The sequence below is a fragment of the Mustela putorius genome, unplaced genomic scaffold (assembly GCF_011764305.1).
Source record: "Mustela putorius furo isolate JIRA1106 unplaced genomic scaffold, ASM1176430v1.1 tig00537350_pilon_pilon_pilon, whole genome shotgun sequence".
Lineage (NCBI taxonomy): Eukaryota > Metazoa > Chordata > Mammalia > Carnivora > Mustelidae > Mustela > Mustela putorius.
The window spans coordinates 14,668,455-14,688,364 of NW_025422471.1; the positions used below are offsets into that span (position 1 = coordinate 14,668,455).

At 39.9% G+C, this 19,910-nt stretch overlaps 1 protein-coding gene and 1 long non-coding RNA gene across 21 annotated transcripts in view; one reads left to right on the forward strand and one right to left on the reverse strand.

The window, feature by feature from the left end:
* Positions 1 to 19,910, forward strand: part of MEF2C (myocyte enhancer factor 2C) — a 177,959-nt gene that overhangs the window by 121,311 nt on the left and 36,738 nt on the right. For 16 of the 20 annotated variants that reach the window (XM_013059763.2, XM_013059764.2, XM_013059768.2 and 13 more), the window contains one exon: positions 12,591 to 12,734. In XM_013059763.2, coding sequence (XP_012915217.1) covers positions 12,591 to 12,734 — 144 coding nt within the window. Of the gene's footprint in view, positions 1 to 12,590; positions 12,735 to 12,793; positions 12,932 to 19,910 lie in introns of all 20 variants that reach the window. The other 4 variants (XM_045074472.1, XM_045074474.1, XM_045074478.1 and 1 more) reach the window with 2 other exon arrangements.
* Positions 1,868 to 9,111, reverse strand: LOC106006522. The gene is made up of 3 exons (XR_006605020.1): positions 8,952 to 9,111; positions 7,652 to 7,751; positions 1,868 to 2,463 (listed from the first exon to the last, which is right to left on the reverse strand). It is a non-coding gene; the product is annotated as an uncharacterized LOC106006522 (long non-coding RNA).

The following is a 19,910-nucleotide window of genomic DNA, read 5'->3' on the forward strand; positions in this document are numbered from 1 at the left end:
AGGTGTGAGATGGTATCCGATTGTGGCTTTAATCTGCATTTTCCTGGCAATGAGTGATGTTAAGCATCTTTCCAAGTGTCTGTGGACCATCTCTATGTCTTCTTTGGAGCAAAGTCTGTTTTCATCTTCAGTGAGAACAGACCCTTTATATCAATATTATAAAATAGTAGAACCTCCGTTGTGAGTTAGGAGACAACAACCCGTAATAACAAGTAAGTCAGGAAACCTGAGGGCAAGTCCCTGTGACAAGTCAAGGAAAGGGTCCTACTGCTAAAATGCTACTGGTACTTTTAATATTTGTCCTATAGGTGCTCTGGTTATGTTTCTGGTACCGGCTGGAAATAACTACATTGCTAGGAAAGCAAATAGTGGCTCTGTGATTAATGAACCCCAAATTCCCATTAATTTATGAAATTCTGAGGGTCTTTGCTCTCCTTGGTCCGTTGTGTGGAAACAGGCAGGCACACACACAATCACCCTACAGAGAGTACAGCTGTGTTAAGATCACAAGAAGGGCTAGTCTAACTGCAGACAGTGACTGGACTAGTGTCCATGTGCTCTGTAAATACAGCAAACGTCCCAAATGGAGAACTGAAACTGAGCAACTACCTAAGGAATTTGAAGCCCTTTTATTTTTAAGCACCTTTTATTTACCTGATGCTCCTTGATTATTAAAATGTAGAGTGGTGGGGCCCCTGGGTATCTCAGTGGGTTAACCCTCTGCCCAGGGTCCTGGGATGGAGCCCTGCATCAGGCTCTCTGCTTAGCAGGGAGCCTGCTTCCCCCTCTCTCTCTCTCTCTCTCTGCCTCCCTCTCTGCCTGCTTGTGATTTCTGTCTGTCAAATAAATAAATAAAATCTTAAAAAAAAAAAAAAAGGTAGAGTTGTAACAGACTTTCTTCCACAGGACACCTACCCAATACAACTGAACATAAAATTCACAACTTACTAACAATTCACATGTAAGATTTGTGGTAATAACATACAAGTAATATGTAAGGTAATATTACATACAGGTAATATGTATATGTATCACATGTAAGATTTGTGGTAATAACATACATATCATCTATTTATGTAGACGATAAATAAATCGGATCCTGTCCTTCACTGAAAGTAATTTTTAATGTGGGGGAAGAGATGAAACGTATCACCAATATAAACTTACTTGCAGAAAAGAAAGCAAAGGGCATTGTTTAAGTGTTCTGCTGTGCATTTTGGAGATGTGATGTAAAGGACTTTCTCATTGCCTGTTCTGAGTGTGGATAGACATATGTTCCCTGACCAACTGACCACATCCGATGAACCTAACATCCAGTACAACAGACTTGACTCTAGGACAACCCTCCGAACCTAGTAGAAGTCTTTCTTTCCCAGATATTCACTTCCAGCCAGAATTGCTGGCCTGGCTTCCTGTTCATACACCAGGTCTGATAGAGCCCTGTAGTGTTCTTCCATCTACTGGTCTAACTGGCCCAACCCCTCGTCAGGGACCATCTCACCCATTATACCTTGGGCACTCTTTATTAAACAGAAAGTTTTCCAATGTATCAGCCAACGAAATATTAATTAATATTAATACTGCATTAACCCGATCCTGGGGGATTTTACATTAAAAGAGACAAGTACTAAGGCTAGAGACCTGGGTTGCTAGTCATTGGCAGACCTACCAAACATTACTCGTGTTGAAAAAAGAGAGAAAGGCGCCTGCCTTCAGCTCAGGTCATGATCTCAGAGTCCTGGGATCGAGTCCCGCATCGGGCTCTCTGCTCGGCAGAGAGCCCGCTTCCTCCTCTCTCTCTCTGCCTGCCTCTCTGCCTACTTGTGATCTCTCTCTGTCAAATAAATCAATAAAATCTTTTAAAAAAAGAGAGAGAAAAGGTTTGGTGATAAAGAAAAAGGAAAGCTTGGATCCCCACTAACTTTGGCTTACGATTTCTGAGACTCCTTATTATATGTCATCAGGCTCTCCTTGGCTGTCCAGAAGAGCCAACAAGTTTGTTGCAATGTTCTACTGTCAGATACCACACTAGTTGCTAAGGATGGGAAGCTTTCAAGAGATAGGTCTAGTCTAAAGGGATCTTATAATCTAGAAAATGAGACAAAAGCAATAATACAGAGAGCAACATTATGAAATAAATGTTAATTACAAAGTTCCGGAGAAGCACAAAAGAGAGACCTTCATTCTCTTACCTCTCCAGCTCACAGGATTCTTTCCTTTTGTAATTTAAATTTGTTTGTGAAGCTGGCAGAAGGTGGGGCTAGAGAGAGTGGGTCGTAGGGGCAGAAGCAGTGTGTACTCTGAGCACAAATCTAGCAAATGCCCCCTGGGTGTTTTCAGCTTCCACCGTGATTCCGTCTTAAATAAGAACCGCTGTCACTGCAGCCTTGGATTCCATTATTCTTTTATTAGCAACAGCAGTATCTGTTAGGTATCATCGGTGCGGCGGGCACATTCAAGTTCCTGTAGGTAACAGAGGTGAAAAAGACAGTTTCTGCTCTTGTGGAGGTTGATGCTAATGCAGCCACAGTAGCTGTGGTGTACGTATTGCTCTCACACAATCCCAGCGATGATGCTCTGACGCCCTGATACCTCAGGTTGCCATGTCAGAGGAATATGGGTATTGAACAGCGTGCGCTAATACAGTTGTCAATACCACTCAATCGGATGGTTCAGGCTCAGACTCGGGCAAAATGCTCAGAATTAGCCCAGAGGCTAGTTTTCACAGGGCGTACTCACAGGGTATACCAGCCTGAAGGCAAAGAAGAGGCCCTCTGCTGTCATTGGTGTCCAGTCACTATCAAATAAGCAAAATCACGCAGAGCAAATAACAAAGAGAGGGTTTCCCCATCCATCCAAAGGCCAGAAGAGAAGGGATACTAGGGTCAAGGCGGCCACCAGAGCTCTTTCCTTCTCTGCAGCCTGGAAGAGGCCCAGGGTAGCAGAGAAGTCTTAGGAAAGGAAGCAGTTTAACCTTCATCTGGGTGTCCCTGGCTGTCTCAGAGAGGAGGATTTGGGTGGCTCAAGTACAATTCTCAGGTATGCTCAAAATTGTCATGGCACGAGTCACTCAATCATGAACCTCGCATCTTATTTTGTTCCCTTACTGGAGGCTCTGTGTACACCCTGCTTTTCAGATAAACTAGTGATAAACCATAGGTCCCAACTAACAGATTCTTCAAATGACATCAAAGGTGACGCCTTTGTTTCTGAAGGAAAACCTAAAAATAGAGAAGAGAATGTGCAAAAGCATCCCTTTGCATTATTTTTTCAACATGTTTGTGTCCTTCTGGTGGTAAGTGAGAGCAGGGATAGTCCCAGAAGACTCGGAAGCTGGAAGGAAACGGCCCCGCACATACAGGTCTCTGGGCAATTGTAAACACACAAAAAAACAACCATTCGTAGCCTGTGTAAAATAGTCTGTATCACCTTCTCTGAGTCCATTCGTGCAGGGATATTCTGTTGTCACAACCACAAAGTGATCCTAGAGCTTGCTTTAACTTACCAGAACTTGTGTTCATTGAATTTGTTTACTTAATCTTATTAAAACAAATAAATAATGCTGTCATCTTAGGAGACCACCCAGCTCATTTCAGTGAGTCTCTCGGTGTTAGAAAGTATGACTGTCAAATTTGTTTGCTTATTCATTGATCCAGGGAAGGGTTAATGAGAACTGAGAACCTTTATTGAGCCCACGTGTATTAATCTGGCCCCATAGTAAGAACCAGAGATACCCAGTCCTTACAGAGCTCACTGTCTAGTGGTAAAGCAGACATGTGAGAAGATGAACTTGGAATAAAATATACCACCTGTTATTAAACACACAAAAAGAGTCACAGATAGAGAAGGGAATCCTTAAGTGCCCAGAAGAGCATGGAAAGAGCTTCACGGAGCAAGTGTTGGCATTGGGTAAGAGGTAACCTGGGATGACTAAGGTTTGTGTAACGGAGAGCAGGGCAAACACAATCTTCTAGACAGGAATGAATGACACATACCAAAACAGTGTCGGCGCAGGACCTACCCGACTTGGGAAATGGCAGGAATCTCCCCCCTGATGAAACCCAGAGTGCTGGGGGAGAAGGGAGGGAACGAGGCTGGGGAAAGAAAACTAGTGGTTGTGGCCACCTGGAGCCACCCGCGTTTATATGGAGAACGGTGATAAAATTAGATTTGCGTGGTAATGAGACCCTGCTGAAAGTGGGAAGGATGACCGGCTGGAAGGTGAGATCAGAAGACAAATAGATTAAGGGTGGGGGACGAATTAAAAAAAAAAAAATAGTAAGAGAGTCCAGAGATGGCAGAGTCAAGGGTGACTTCTGGGTTTCCGGCTTGAACCGCTAGGGTATGATGCGATGTTAGCTAGGAAAGGAAAGACGGGAGGGGAATGGATAAGGGGATAGGTTACAGTCAAGAAAAGAAATGAGAAGAGATCCAGGGAATCCAGTCGAAATGAGGAAGCGTGGTGACTGAGAATGATAGTGCTGAGCTGATGATAAATAGAGGCGGTGAATATGGTGGGAATATATTCCCGCTTCATGACTGACCGGGCTCTGACCCAACTTCAGTAAAAAGGCATTTACAACTAGATAAGAGCCCACGCGGAAACAAAAATAATGATTTAACCTATCCTTTCCATCTACATCTTCTTTTGTTAAAATAAGGCATTCGTGGTTTTAAAAAGATGCTTCAGTGTGTTATTTTTAAGAATGAGTGCTCCCGATAATCTGCCTTTTTCGGTCCCTGTAACCTATTTGCAAGTAAAATGCTATAGTGGAAAAAGGTTAGTAGGTGAAGTTACATTTATATTGTAGACTCAAAAATCCTGCTTCGTGATCTTTGTTAATTTACTCCTCTCCTCTCTTTCTCAACCTTTGTTTAATTTATTAGTTCTGTCCTATCTTTTCCTTATATAAGAAGTCACTAACATCATTCATCCTTCAAACCCACTTCCAGCTTGATCATTCATATTCCAGCTTTTTATTTTTTATCTCATCTTTTATTTTTTTTTAGCTTGCTTTATAGAGATTATCAGGATTAACTGCATATTTTAGCATGCATTTCGATCATTATGTATTAAATGTTCCCTACTTAGTATTTTACTTCAGATCTCTCCTGGATTCAGAATGTCAGGGAGCGTTTTCATGGCTAAGTGTGCCAAACTTTCCCATCTCAGTCCTGTTCCCAGCCAGCCTCATGATGCATGCTCTGTCCAGGTTCCAGAAGAGGTGTGGTGGAAGAATTCTTAACAAAAACATCAACCCACTGACCTATCCTGAGGCAGCCTGAATCATCTGATTGGCCTTAGAATCACCCTGATTTTCCATGAATCCTCCAGGCTAAGGTTGGCCCGGAATAAGACCAATGTCAAAGCCCAGGAGAATAGTGGAACAGTAGACCAGCATCCAAAAATGGGGAAAAAAGATGAACTTTGACCAAGAATTTTAAAACATGCTTATTTCAGATTTATAATATCTGACTCACATCCACAAAAGTTTCCCCATGTGCTTGACTACAAGGTTTCTGTTTTTCATTTTCTACCTTTATACAGTCTGCCTAAAATACCACTCCCTTTTTCCTTCTTCCGTGCTAAATCCTGTGCCCTCTTTCCTGCTGTTCACATCATGGCTGAGATTATATTATCATGGCTTTTTGAGCTTAAAGATTTCATGAATGCCTCATTACTTCTGACAATCCCTATCTAGACCAGTACCCTAATTTTTAAGTATTCAATGATATAAATCTCCTGAGTTTTAACCAGTTTCATACTGCATTGTTTTCTAACTTTAAAATGATACATTCAAAAATGGTCAATTTGTAATAGTTACCTAAAAAGAACAAAATAATAACTGAGTTTTAACAGCATGTAAAACAATAACATTCAACAGTGAAAAATTACAGTTACAAAAATACTAAGACTCTTCTATCTCCCTCTAGCATCTGAGCATTCTTTCCTGTTGTGTTTGTCCATCCATTAAGTCTCTCATTAATGCTGTAGACGTTTCTTAAGCTTCTGCCATGTGCCAGACCCTGGGCTAAGTCCTTGTCATACACGATGGTTAGTAAACAATCCCTCACCTCCAGGAGTTCACTCATGGGAAAAAACATACAAACAGAAATTCTTAATCCTATCTCTGGGAATGCATCTTTGTATCCAAAGGACCACAGACAACACCTGACGCAAAGTAAGTAGCCCTTAGTAAATGTATATCAAGAGGTCTGGACCCCACTACCATTTCTGCCTCCAACCAGCCAGATAGCTTTGTTCCAGTATTGAAACCTCAGCATAAACTAACTTAAAGTAAAAAAATGTGTTTTCTGTTCATTCAGCAAGCATGTATTGAGCACTTTGCAAGTGTGTTGGCTCTGTCCTATATTGAAATTGCAAAAGTGAATGAAGGAAAGTGCTTTGTTACTTGCCTCATGAGCTGACAAGGGAGACACATAAGTAATAATGGGTGATAAACCCTCTAATAGAAAAAAATGTATACAATAAATGAATACATGAAGAGGGAGAAATCAATTCCACCTAGTGATCGGAGAAATGTACAAAGAGGAGATGATGTATTAGCTCTGCCTTGAAGGAGGACTGTCCCAAGTCCAGGAAAGAGATATTGGTGGGCTCATTCAGGAGCCCAGCTTGAGCAAAGACACAAGGTCTGGAAGGCCAGTTGTGGATGCACTGTTATTCCTCCCCTCTGGAAGACATGAGGAAGAACCAGATGATCCTTGGTGGTCTAGTCCAGGATTAGAATACCTATAATTTTGGGAACGATCGCCATCTGAATGTTGATATGAAATAATTCCCACTAAAAGTCATGGGTGGGTGTTTCTTTATGTTCTATACATAAAAAGTCTTCAAATCTTTAACTGATGTCTTTTATTTCCATTATTTAAAGATGAAAAATTGTTCAGTGAAAAAAATTTCAAGTTCAGTATTAAGATTATCTTTTGAGAAAAGGAATAAAATGAAACAATGAAATCTCCAGCTCTTCCCAGCCTTTCCTCGGTAGGACTTAATATCTGGTTAGAATAAGCATTAATAACCTGGAGGAATACAGTGTTAAGGTTTATATTTTCTATTTTTATTAAAATTTTCACCACAAATGAATAATTTGGGGTAAAATTTAATTTTTTATAGTCTGTACTAGATATGATTTGCTTGTCTAATTAAAAATCTACCTACCGATTGTAGTAAATTTGCAGTATTTTAATTGTCTTTTCATTTCTGTATTAAGAACAAAGGAGAACTATGGAACAGGAAAGATAGTGCAGACGATCCTTATAGTTTTGGTAATTAAAACCTATGGAGAAATTTCTTGGCACCTGATCTTCCCCCAGCCTAAGTAATCTGTGCTAGAAATCACACACACACACACACACACACACACACACAAACTGCATACAATATTATAGGCCATTTCAGAGGTTTTTCATTTCATTTTGCATTGCCTGATTTTCTAAAACCTGACTGCACCAAACGGTATCCGTGTATAATAGGTTTTCGGTAATTGTTTGCTGACTATATTTTAAGTGAAAGAAGTCATTCCCTAGGGCAGCCACTTCCCAGCCTGGAGGGACCAAAACAGTAGCTGGGTAGAAGCACACAACCTTGGGAGGATGTTTACGAAATACTCTCAGAAACTTCACTTACAGACAGTATCCCTTTCAATGGCATCTTCTTTTCCTGTGTGGATTTACTGCTTTCTAAAGATTATTCAGCTTGTTGGGAGTAGATGTTTATTTTCATAAAGCTGTGAAAGACAAGCACAAAAAATGATTTAGTATTAAAGAGAAGGAAGCTACCTTTTCTAAGTTGAGACCTTTTTTTTCCCTTGGCTTTTGTGCGAACATGACATTCATGAAACTAATAGAGATAATTCTTCCATGTGTTCCTGACACATCAGCCCTCTGAAGCAAGGGTAACGTAGCTGTGCAAGATTGATTGATTATTTGGAGTTAAAGAAAAACTAATGGGTGTTTATGGGTTTTTTGCAAAAAAATAAAATTGAAGCTGCTGCTGTACCGTGGGTAGGTACAGAAAAAGAAATGATGAGAATATTATTTTTTTTTCTTAAGATTTTATTTATTTATTTGACAGAGAGAGAACATGAGCGCACAAGCATGGGAAGCAGCAGGCAGAGGCAGAGGGAGAAGCAGGCTTCCCACTGAGTGGGGAGTCTGATGCAGGGCTTGAACCCAGGACCCTGAGATCATGACCTGAGCCAAAGGCAGAGGTCTGAGCCATGCAGAGCACCCTGAAAATAGATATTCTTGAGGACTAAGACTGCCGACTTGGAAAGAGGTTGAATGTTGGAAGCTTTAATCTGTGATGGTGGTTCTCTAAAAGAAGCTTAATTTTATGTAAATAGCAGTAACATAAAATATGTAGCTTCATTTAATTGAAAAAAGGCCAATAATTTAGTTATTTCTTTTTTTACTAACAAGAAATAATTAAGAAAGGGAAACCAGTTTTAACCATTGTATACAGAAGGGATTTTGTAGATGATAACATAATGCCTAGGACGAGAAATGAGAGCTCCATGTGGCATTCTTTTTCATTTATATTCCTTTCAGTAACGAAATAGAATCTGTTCCCTACATCTATTTCATTAGAATTTTTGAAGCACCTGTCACCTATCATCGTCAGTTTATATGTATTTCAAGTTTTCCTGATGAACAAATGTAGTAATGCAGGGTCCATATGTCCACATGTCTGGGAGGGGAGAGTCCACGTGGTTTTTGGACTACCTGTCTGGACTCCCTTTCCCATTTATTGTTTGGAGTATGTCACCTTCTGTCAATCTAATTACTTCTCTAAGAAACGGCTGCACTCAGCTCACTGCACGACAATCGCTGCCTTGTGAAAACATCCCAGAAGCCTGTGCCGTCAATTGATCTACCCCCAAAGTGTCACTCTCACATTGAAAGTTGAATTCGGTATACAGACTCACTCAAGATTTACAGAGTTCTCTGAGGGAAGAGTTTCTTCAGATATGGAGTAGGAGAAGCTGGTTTCAGTAGATCTCTTGCCTCCTCTTGACATATAGAATCAATCTTTTCACAACACAGTCAGCTGAGAGACACTTACAATATATGCAGCCAGGACTTCCAGCCCCTGCAAAAAAATAATGATTTAAGTGCTTGCATTCCCTGACCAGCAACATTCGTAAAACATCAGAGAAGCTTGCAAAGGCCAGGGGCAGAGATTTTTATTTTTTTTCTAAAAAAAGCCTGAAGCCAATAATACTTATTTAACAGTCCCTTTAATTTATACTGTTTATCGTTATGATAAAGACAGACTTGGCTGATCTAACAGTAATTCCTTTGTCATCCTTAAAGAACTGTAGATTTTTAATATAATAAAGATAAGAGTTCCACATGCACACGATAGTATACAAGTTTATGCCATCACATCCATCTTCAGGGCCTTATATTTCTACCATAATCATCTGTTCTTGGCAAAAATGTGTTCTACAAGCTTTCAGCTGAGGATAATATTTTTGAACAATTTTTTCAATGTTCTAGTTATGTGATTATAGGAATTTGCAACTCACTATTAATTTGCCCTTGGGTTTTGTATTCATATATCTCAAAATGCCCCCCTTTTTAAAGTAATACAGTTCAACTTGAAATAAAACTATACATTTCAGTGTGAGAGATATTTCATTACTTAAATACTGGTGATTTCATTGAAAGATAATGTAGTCAGATACAAGAAGAATTTATAAGGAGAAAATGAGCCACTGTTTCCCGCCCCCCTCACTGCTGTTTCCTTTGTGACTTCATGCCATTTGCTTTGTTTGCTTAACAGTTTATATAATTCTTTAGGTACAAAATGAGCTCTCGGTTTAATGATTTTTTAATCCAAAAACTGGTAATTGCTTTATTGACTAATAAGCATTCCCACTCTAAAATCTGACCGCTAGAAATATCAACATTTTAGCCATATTTTCATACTTAAAGCTTTCTCAGCCCAACTCTTAAATTTTTCTACCTTAATTTATTTCAGCATTCACCCTGCTGCTGTAGTTGTATGTGAGTGAGAGTCATCTATTCCTCATCCCTCCCTGTACAAGTGTGGGAAAGCCTGGGCAGGGGAAGGTGGTCCATATTGCCCCCGGCAAGAGGCCAGACGTGTGGACCTTCTTGCTTTGCCCACGCTGGTTTGAGACTTGGCATAAAGTTTCCCTAAAATGTTCATGGAAGACTTGTGAGAGATAATGAGTTAACATTTGTGGAGATCTTTCAATAAACTGTAATTGATGTTTGAATTTTTATAAACCAAACACAGTATCTACCCTCGAAAGCTTCATAAGAATATTTAGCACACATGTACGTGCCAGATGGATTGTAATGACAGTTGATAGGCCTCTCCTAGCCCTTGCGTTCTGTTGTCAAAAATCTGCACATCAAAACAACTATAATTTTTACAATATGATTAATTGGCTAAAAGATCTGGGTACACATTGAAAAATCTACTGTCTAGATTAGACTATAAATTAACGTTATATAAGATAAGACTTTAAATTAAGGGTTTATGTAAGAATATTCCTATCATGCCTTGTAGAAATATAGGCAGGTAAATTTTGAAAATCATTGATAATATTTTCTTGATCTGACATCTTTCTCTACATAAGTGAATTTTTATGAAAAATATGTGGATTATGATGCAAGACACTCAGGAATTATTCTCAAGGATATGTGGAGATCAAAGCAGAAACACATCATAATACAGCAAATAGTTATCACCCGGAAGAATAATCTCACGGTTGAGATAATGTTAACAAAACAGCCTAAAACAGAAAATTAAGTTAGTGAATAAAATTATTATTGTAAAGTATTGTAACATTCTTTGTAGTATTATTTTAAGAACCCCCCCCCCCAGTTACTTATTCTGGGTAAAAATGATGGCATAGATCCATGGTAGGGGGACAGGTGGCCCCACCAATTATAAATTCCCCAAGATTGTGAATGTATATATTATCCTCTTGTGTCAAAATATTCATTTTTAATATTCAAACATTATACCACATAATAAGCTGTAACCATATGTTTATTTGTTATATTATACCACTATAACATTAATAAATATTTACAGAGCTGCCGTGTATCATAGATGTATTAGAAGTGGTAGCTCTCTTAGTTTGATTTTAAGTGAAAATCTTCCATGCCTCAGAAACTAATTTTAAATGTTACATTTGTTACACATCGATAAGAGCCAAGGAGTTTAAATTGTTAAGACTGACACCCCCTTTCTAACTCATGTTGTTTTATTTATTTTCCCCAATTGCATGAATTAAAGATGGAGTGTTATCTCAGCTTTTGCTTTATTTGTACGTGAATTCTGTCTTTAATAAAGATGAGCTCTGCTGAGCTTTCCATTAATGAGAGACACATAGGTACCCAGCCCTTTAGAAACGATGGTGGTAGTACCAAGAAAAATCAGAAATGTTGCTAGTCTCTTAATAATTGACATGGCAAGCTGTGTGATTAATCAGAAGTTTTATGATCTCTGAAAGATAACATTAGCTCTGTAAATCAGATGGTGTACGATTAATTTGACAACCATCCGTTAAAGGGGAGAAAAAGAAAAAAAAGAGGGAAAGTAAAACTCAGTACTCCTGACTCATACTTTTTCTGTTACATTGTTACACTCGTGTTTATACTTCTGTGACAGCTGAGACTAGACCAGTCCTATGTTCAGGAGACAGGAGGTTCAGGAAAAGGCACTGACTTTTCACTTTCATGTGTCAGCAGACAGTCTCAGGGTGATCCTACTCAGCTGGAACCAGAAGGAACTTTTGCTACTTTGGTAGTTATTGACGTGGTTGCCTATTTTCAGTTTCTCTGGCTTCCTTGCTCAGCTTACAGAAAGTTAAGCTCAGCCATTTTGACTTTTCCTTCAGCCTGTGTTTAGGCAGATAGCTTCTTGGTATTATCAATCTCGATACAGATTTTCCCAAGTACAGACTTCTAACCAGACTGGACAAAGGCGATTCTCATTATGATCACAGTGTCTGGACGTTCTTAATGGGTGCTTTGCAAGAATATCACCTGGGTTCTCTTACGGCCTTTTGCTGTCACGCACACATCCAAAGGGGTGCCAGGACACCAGGAGCACCAACCATTATGTTAAACTCAAACTAGAGATCCGTTTCCATTTCTGCTTTTGTCACAGTCGCGAATTCCGAAATCATTGTGTAACGCCCTGACTTCTAACTTTCCTGTGGGAAGATGGTGTTGCAATTTGCCACCTTACTTGTATTCCTCTATAAGTGTCTATCGTTAGATATTTGAAGCACATATGACTTTCGTACCATGAAATTTCAGCCCTTGTTCCGTCTTTGTTCATTGATTGAATTTCGTTGTAAAGGGAATATTGCCCTTTTATTTTTCTGTAACTAGTAATGGGTATGATATTGAAATTACTCCCGGGGGGGGGTTTCCTCTGTGGTTCCTTTACCCTAATGTTAAAAAAAAGCGTATGTAATTACAACCTGAAATAACGGACAGCTTGAACTTCTCTAACACCCCTGAATGTCTCTTACAGCCTCTGTCTAGGTTTGAACTTTCCAAATTATGTATTTCAGACGTTGAGAAAGAAGGGCCTTAATGGCTGTGACAGCCCAGATCCCGATGCAGACGATTCAGTAGGTCACAGCCCTGAGTCTGAGGACAAGTACAGGAAAATTAACGAAGATATTGATCTAATGATCAGCAGGCAAAGATTGTGTGTAAGTACTCGGAACACCCTTCATTTTTTTTACTCTTGATATTTCTCTGAACCTGGCAGGCCTTGAACAAGAAAGAAAACAAAGGCTGTGAAAGCCCCGATCCCGACTCCTCTTATGCACTCACCCCACGCACTGAAGAAAAATACAAAAAAATTAATGAAGAATTTGATAATATGATCAAGAGTCATAAAATTCCTGTAAGTACCGAAGGTAGATGGCTGGTCCGCTGATAACCTGCTGCAGTAACATCCCTTAACCCTTTCAGTGATGACTTTCTCTACGAAGCCCTAGAAAGTCAAACCGATAAAATAGCCATCTCATCCCACTGGTAGTGCGTTTAGAAAGCAAACCCTAAGGGGTGCTGAACTTAGGTAATCTAAGAGTTGCCCTCAAGAAGTTCATCCGGAGGCAGAAGGTATACAGGCAGAAGAGACACACCCTGAATTTACAGGGTGTCTTTAAACACACGGTTCACAAAGCACCTGCACTGGTAAAAGGCTGGACTCTCCTGAACGAGCCGGAAGATTTACTGTAGTATATACACATATCCGTCCTGAGCCCAGGTACATGAGTAGAACCGCAGTTCTCCCACAATCATCATCCAAAGGGAAGCTTGTTTCTGAATAAAGCTTCTGCCCTTCTCCCTACACATGACATCCAACAGCAGCACTGAAGGGTTAAAGCTAATGCTCGCTGCAGGGAAACAGACTGCATGAAAACCTAATGGTAAGATTTCAACGTATCTGTGTGCTGGGGTGATTTGAAAGCTTTATCAGAAGATTCGCTTTGCCTACACCAACGTTTCCCATGCTTTAACATTTGGCTAAGTTTTTGTCTTAACCAAGTCAAAGGATGTCTAACAATCAATCATATGCCTTGCCAGATATTTAAGAGAAATAACTCCGCATGTATTATTTTGTTTGCCCACATAGAGAGGGGAAAAGTACATACCTTTTTTTATACTCTGTCATCAGTCAAGTGATGTTAATTTTGTGACATCGAGTGATGCAACTCAGAGGTTCACGTGCTTTCTGAATAATGTTAGAGTCTGAAACCCTCATTGTGTACCAGCTCTTCAGGAGGTAATTAATTCCTTTCTCAAAAAAGAACATTTTTCATAAGTTAGCAAAACACCCTCAACTCAAGTGAAAATATGCCTCAGCAATTACAAGCGCAGATATTTGGGGACGAGAGCTCTAGGCCACGTCCACATTTGCACTCACAGGATAAATTAATGCCCTACATGTAGGAAGTGCACAACCAACTTGTGTTGAATTAAATCGAACACTTTAAAACTCATTTATATAAAAAAAAAATAAAATTCATTAATAAAATGTATGAATATTAAACTTTCTATCCTCATAAATATGTCTGCTTCTTTTGTTAAATGAAATAATGTCACCAATAGAGCTTTTGTGGAATCAGAATTACTAATACCCAGTATTCGTGTATGAGCCACTTAGCTAAGTGGCTCGAGTTCTTAAAGGTTTCATAAAACCAAGTACTACCTACAACACATCCACAGTGGGCACTTGATCAAAAATAAAACATTTCCTATCAGACACAGCGATGCATACATCACTATGCATACGGAATTCTTAAACGATAAAATGCCCATTGAGATTTTATCCTGCCCAGAAGAAGGAAACCCTTGCCCAAAGAAACCTCTCCTTTGGGCTAATTTTTAATTCTTACGGGCTGAATTTCACTTACTATAGGATACACTGGTTTAGAGCTGCTAGGCATAAATGTTTGTGAAGATGAGACTGCAGGTGTCTCAAACGGAAGGAATCCCCTGTCCAGTTAAGGAAGGGCAGTACATGCAATACTGCAGATCACGCTCCATGGCCGTGATCCTAAATGCATGTGAAGCTTTAACCCCCGGAGGCTCTGGGAGAATGCCTGTATTTGCACACTGGATCTTTTCCCCATGCTTTAGGAGAAGGAGGTGTGATGCATAACCTGGACTCCCTTACAGTATTTCATCCTGTCCTACAAAGAGTTCAAAATCAGGATACATGATTCCTTAAGAGGTGCAGTGGTGTGTGGCGGTGGATGAAAAACCACATGAGAGTTTACAGGGCGGGCTGTGAGAAGGACTACACAGCTCCTAGCTGTGCCTCTGAGTCTTCGTCTCTGTAGTAAGTGCTTCAGGCTCCACGATGAAAAGCCCAGTTTTCGCACATCGCTTTCAGTTGCTGGAAGTAAATTTTGTTGAAAGTTTCCACAGCTGCTAAAACATTTGCAGCAGGGCAAGGACACTCTGCCCTTTGTATGTAGAGAGTGTCTCCACCTCTTTAAAAACATTACAAGACTGTTTTTCTAATTCAGAGACCCAGTTTGAAGAGTTTCCCTTTTAAAATAGAAAATTTAATATTGCAATCACCTGTTACAATTTAATTTATGCCCATATTCCTCAATTACATGAAATAATTCACGGATGATTTGGAATCTTGTTGACCAGCATTTCCTCATGTGGGGTTTGCCACGGTTCATGCTGGGCCTCACAGCAAGAAAAAAACAGTTCCATTTGAGGAACCAGGAATTAGGAAATGGGCTGAGGGAAGGAGGCGTGGTTGCAAGACCCAAGACCGGTTGAAAGTGAACGGGAAGGGAGGAAGTGGAAATGTGTTTTCTTCAAATAACAGCCTGTGAGGAGAGAGAAATACTGCTGTACATAGAATTAAGGAAAGAGTTAAAAGGAAAAGCTCTGGAGATTATTTATCTACTGAGGAGGAATGCTTGCAGGAAAGAAAAGATCAAAGGCACTGGTGAAATGGGGCCACAATGGTGAGCTACTCAAAGAAGGGAAGGAGGTGGGGGCCAGAGCAGGACAGAGTTGTAGGTAGACCCATGACCTAGTTAAGGCGGTAGAAGCTACTTATGTGACCACCTAGTGATTTCTGTGTTTCCGATTGAACTTAGCTTCTATAGGTATTAAGGTGAGGGAGTAGGTGCTGGAGAGAAGACCAAGAATGATGAAGGTGTAGACCTTGTGAGAAATTGGGGATGGGAAAGGAAAGAGCTAGTACAGGCCAGGGTTGTCAGACGGTTCTTAGCAGCCTGGTGATGGTTGATTGAAAGGGAGTATCATTAGTGGCCCAAAAAGGGGATTCAGTTCAGTCATTCACATTAAATGAAAGAGGGCCTATTAACTTAAAAATATTTTATTAAAAATATTTTATTTAACTTTTTATTGGACTTTTCCTTGTGGTAAGTTTAGGAAAATAGTGGGTTTTGGGTAAGAGTTCAGATACTTTCCTGACCACGATGACTCACTTCAGTAACCATGATCAGTTCGTTCAAGGGTAGACACTAAAAGCTTTTTAGCTCTTTTGCCTGTGTATCGGAAAGAAGGGCTGGCATTGCGGGCATGTGACCTGTGCAGTTACACAGGGCCCTGCTCTTGTAGGCTTGGCCATCGCCATCTTGAAATTCTTCATAATTTTTTTTAAGGTTTTCTTTATTTATTTGACAGAGAGCGAGGTAGTAAGAGCAGGAACACAAGCAGGGGTAGTGAGAGAGGGAGAAGCAGGTCTTCCGAGAGGCAGGGAGCCCGATGAGGGGGCTCGATCCCAGGACCCTGGGATCATGACCTGAGCCGAAGGTAGGCACTTAACGACTGAGCCACCCAGGCGCCCCTCTTCATAATTTTTTAACAGGGGCCACACATTTTCATTTTAGCCTGGGCCCTGAAAATTACATAATAGTCCTGCCTACAGCATTTTATTCAGTCACCCCAAATTCCCTCTTCCTACCTGTCTTGAATGTTCTAAAATTTGGAGCCCGGCCCTGAGATATATGCAAGTCGGGAGCTCTTAACTACTCTCTGGCTTCCAATTTTTAGACAAAAGTATTTTAAAAAGATGCTTTTAAGTTCCCTAATTTTAAAAAATCAAGAAGAGAACAAACAATGCTAAATTCCTCTAAACATTTATGCACTTTTGTAGCCTTTGCATTCCCTAAAATGTTTAGAGCTGGTTAATCTCTTTATGTTTGCAAACAGCTCATATCTCAGATCAGGTCAAGGGACATTAAATGACTTGCCTGTTTAAATGGCAATTTATTGCACAACAGGATTGCAACTGAGATTTCTGATATAAAGCCTGTTCTTTCTGAGTCTCTGAGCTACCTCCTCAGTTGGTCATTTTTAAACTTATAATTCGACTTTAAAATTATTTAGCCAGTTCCTAATACAGATAAAGAAACAAAACAAAAGATAGAATGCAAAAGATATTAGCATTTTTTATAAATGTGATTTTTTAAATTTTTTTAAGATTTTATTTATTTATTTGACAGACAGATCACAAGTAGGCAGGGAGACAGGCAGAGAGAGAGGAGGAAGCAGGCTCCCTGCCAAGCAGAGAGCCTGATGTGGGGCTTGATCCCAGGACCCTGGGATCACGACCTGAGCGGAAGGCAGAGGCTTTAACCCACTGAGCCACCCAGGCGCACCTAAATGTGATTTTTTAAATATGCTTTGGTATCAGAGTTATATCTAATTGCTATTTAACCAATCACAAGAGAATTTCATACTTACCAAATTGTTTACAGCCCAGAATGCTGGAAACTGAATAATTCTTTGGGATGATGGTCAGAGAAAGAGAGGAGTAGAGAGATTTTCATTGAACCAGTTATTAGGGTGGTCCAGATTTTATGAAGTAATTATTGATAATTTTTCTTACTTTGGATGTACATGCAGTCAGAGGAATTGGGCTTTGCTGTCTACCGAGACACAATCAACACTCCATAGAATATTCAGGGGAGAAATAGTTTTATATTAGATCCTTAAGTATTCAGTCATAGTTAAACATTTATAAGTAGTAATAATGAGTACAGATAAAAAACACTTGTAGCTAAAAGATAGCTTTAAAATACCAAACCTGAGTAAATACGGAAGAAAGGGGTCTTGAAGGCTTATTTTTTCCCCGAGACCTCAGTCACACCCTGGCAGTTAGGAGCACAGAGCTCCCTCTAACATGGTTCCTCAGCTACATGTCATGAGAACCCTTTTAGTTCATTATTTTCATGATTCACAATAATAAGCTGCTAACGTGAAGCCCATACTCACATCACAGTATGATTTCTGACTGCAGTATTTTATTTCTGTCCAAAAACTTATACTGTGTTACACAGTGATTTAATGGAAAAAGCAACAGGCTCAGTCACTTACTAGTTGGATGACCTTGGGGCACTTAATCTCACAGATTTAAAAAGGAAAGGATTATATCCATAGTGAAGGGATGTTGAAAGGGTTGGCTCACATAATGTATGTGAATTAAATAGTGTGGCGCCTGCTCAGTAAATAATATACAGTAAATTGTAAGCTTGTATTTTCATATTAGTACAGTGTCTTCCTAAAACTTCTTTGATGAAAAATATTCAATTCATATGATAAAAATTAGATGAAGTGCTGCGTTTCCTGACAACAAAAGAGCTCTAGCAGCTTGATGAAAGGGAACATTATTTGGCCAACATCATAAGTGATGTTACAAAGGAAAGAAAAGCAAGAGCAAGAGATCAGGAGAAGGATGGGGATAGGATAAACTGCACAATTAAATAAGGTAGACAGGGTGGGCTTCCTTGAGAAGGCCAGATTTTGAGCAGAAAATTGAAGGAAGTGCTGGAGTTGGCCATGGAAATGAGGCAAGAATGAGCGAGTGAGGAAGAGGACAGTAGGAAATCGGATCATGAAGCCTCATGAAAGCTGGGATTTATGAGGCCTTATGGAACATTGGAAGAAGTTGGGCTTTTCTCTGAGTAAGGTCGGAGCTTCTCACAGGGTTTGGAATAGAGGGGTGTCATCATCTGATCTGTGCTTTTAAAGGATCAGTTTGATTGCTAGATTGAAAATAAAAAGAAGGAGGGCAAGGATAGAAGTAGGCAACTCGTAGGAGGTGACTGCAGTTATCAAGGCAAGAGGTGATGGTGCTGGAATCAGAGTGGTGGCCATTCGAATGAGAGGTGTTTGGAGAGTGGATATATATGGAAGTTAAGCCAATAGGATTTCTGGGTAGACTGGGTGTGGGAAACAGTGAAGATTCTTCAGGGGGAACTCCCAAGGATTTTATTCTATGCCATTGAAAGCATTGTCATCAGTTGGAGATGAAGAAAGCTATGAATTGAGCTAGATTGGAGTTGATTTGGAGATGTCTATTAGACATTCAAGTAGAAATATTGAGATTGCTGTTGGATATGCAAGGCTGAATAAGGAGAGAGATCAGAGCCACAGATAAAGAGCCATGCCACTCTTAAATTCAAAGATCAGGGAGAAATGAGAACCTGCAACAAAAGCTGAAAAGGAGCAGCCATCGAGGTAGGAGGGAGAGTCCAGAGTTTTGAAAGGAAGAAAGTTTATCAAGAAGGAGTGACAGCTGTGTCCAAGTTAAGGATTGAGGAGTTCCCATTGGATTTCTCACCCTGAAGGTTAATAGGGACCATGACAAGAGGATTTTCAGTGAATGGTTGGAGGAACACTTTTTAATGGAATGAGTTGAAAGAAAACAGTATGCCATATTTACAACCCAAATTACAAAAGCAGAATTGCCATTGGTGATACGATTTTCCAAGATGGTGAACAATTTTTAATGAAGTTCCTTACATAGGAAAGTAGAATATTCCCTCAATGCACACGGTAATTGCACTTCTGGAAATTTCAGTATATAGTAAAATCCATGTTTCAATGTATGAAAATACCTTGTGTTTGTAGAACAGAGTTAGTTCTGATTCACATCATTATCAATGGGTTTTTTCACACAGATGAATTGTCCAGTGGTGGCTTTTCAAAATTGAATAGGACAAGAGATGATTCTTTGTTGTGTTGAACTGTCCCACATATGACAGCATATAGAACACCTGCCTACCTACCCAGAAAATACCAGCCACACCCCCAATTATTGTGACACCCCAAAACTGTACCACAGATTTCCAAAGTATTCCCTAGGGAGGGAGTTCACCCTTGTAGAGTACCACTATTCTAGATCTAAAGAGTCACTATAATGGCTTTGGGGAGAAACATGGTCATTGAAGGGAGTTTAGTAGAAGAACTGTTGGTAGATAGGTAGAGTTCAGGAAACCCAAAGGAATGGTGAAGTATATTACAGCTTGCAACCTGGAAGCTGTTACCAGCTTTTAACCAGGCCTAAAGGAGCAAGAGGACACAAAAGATACCAGTGG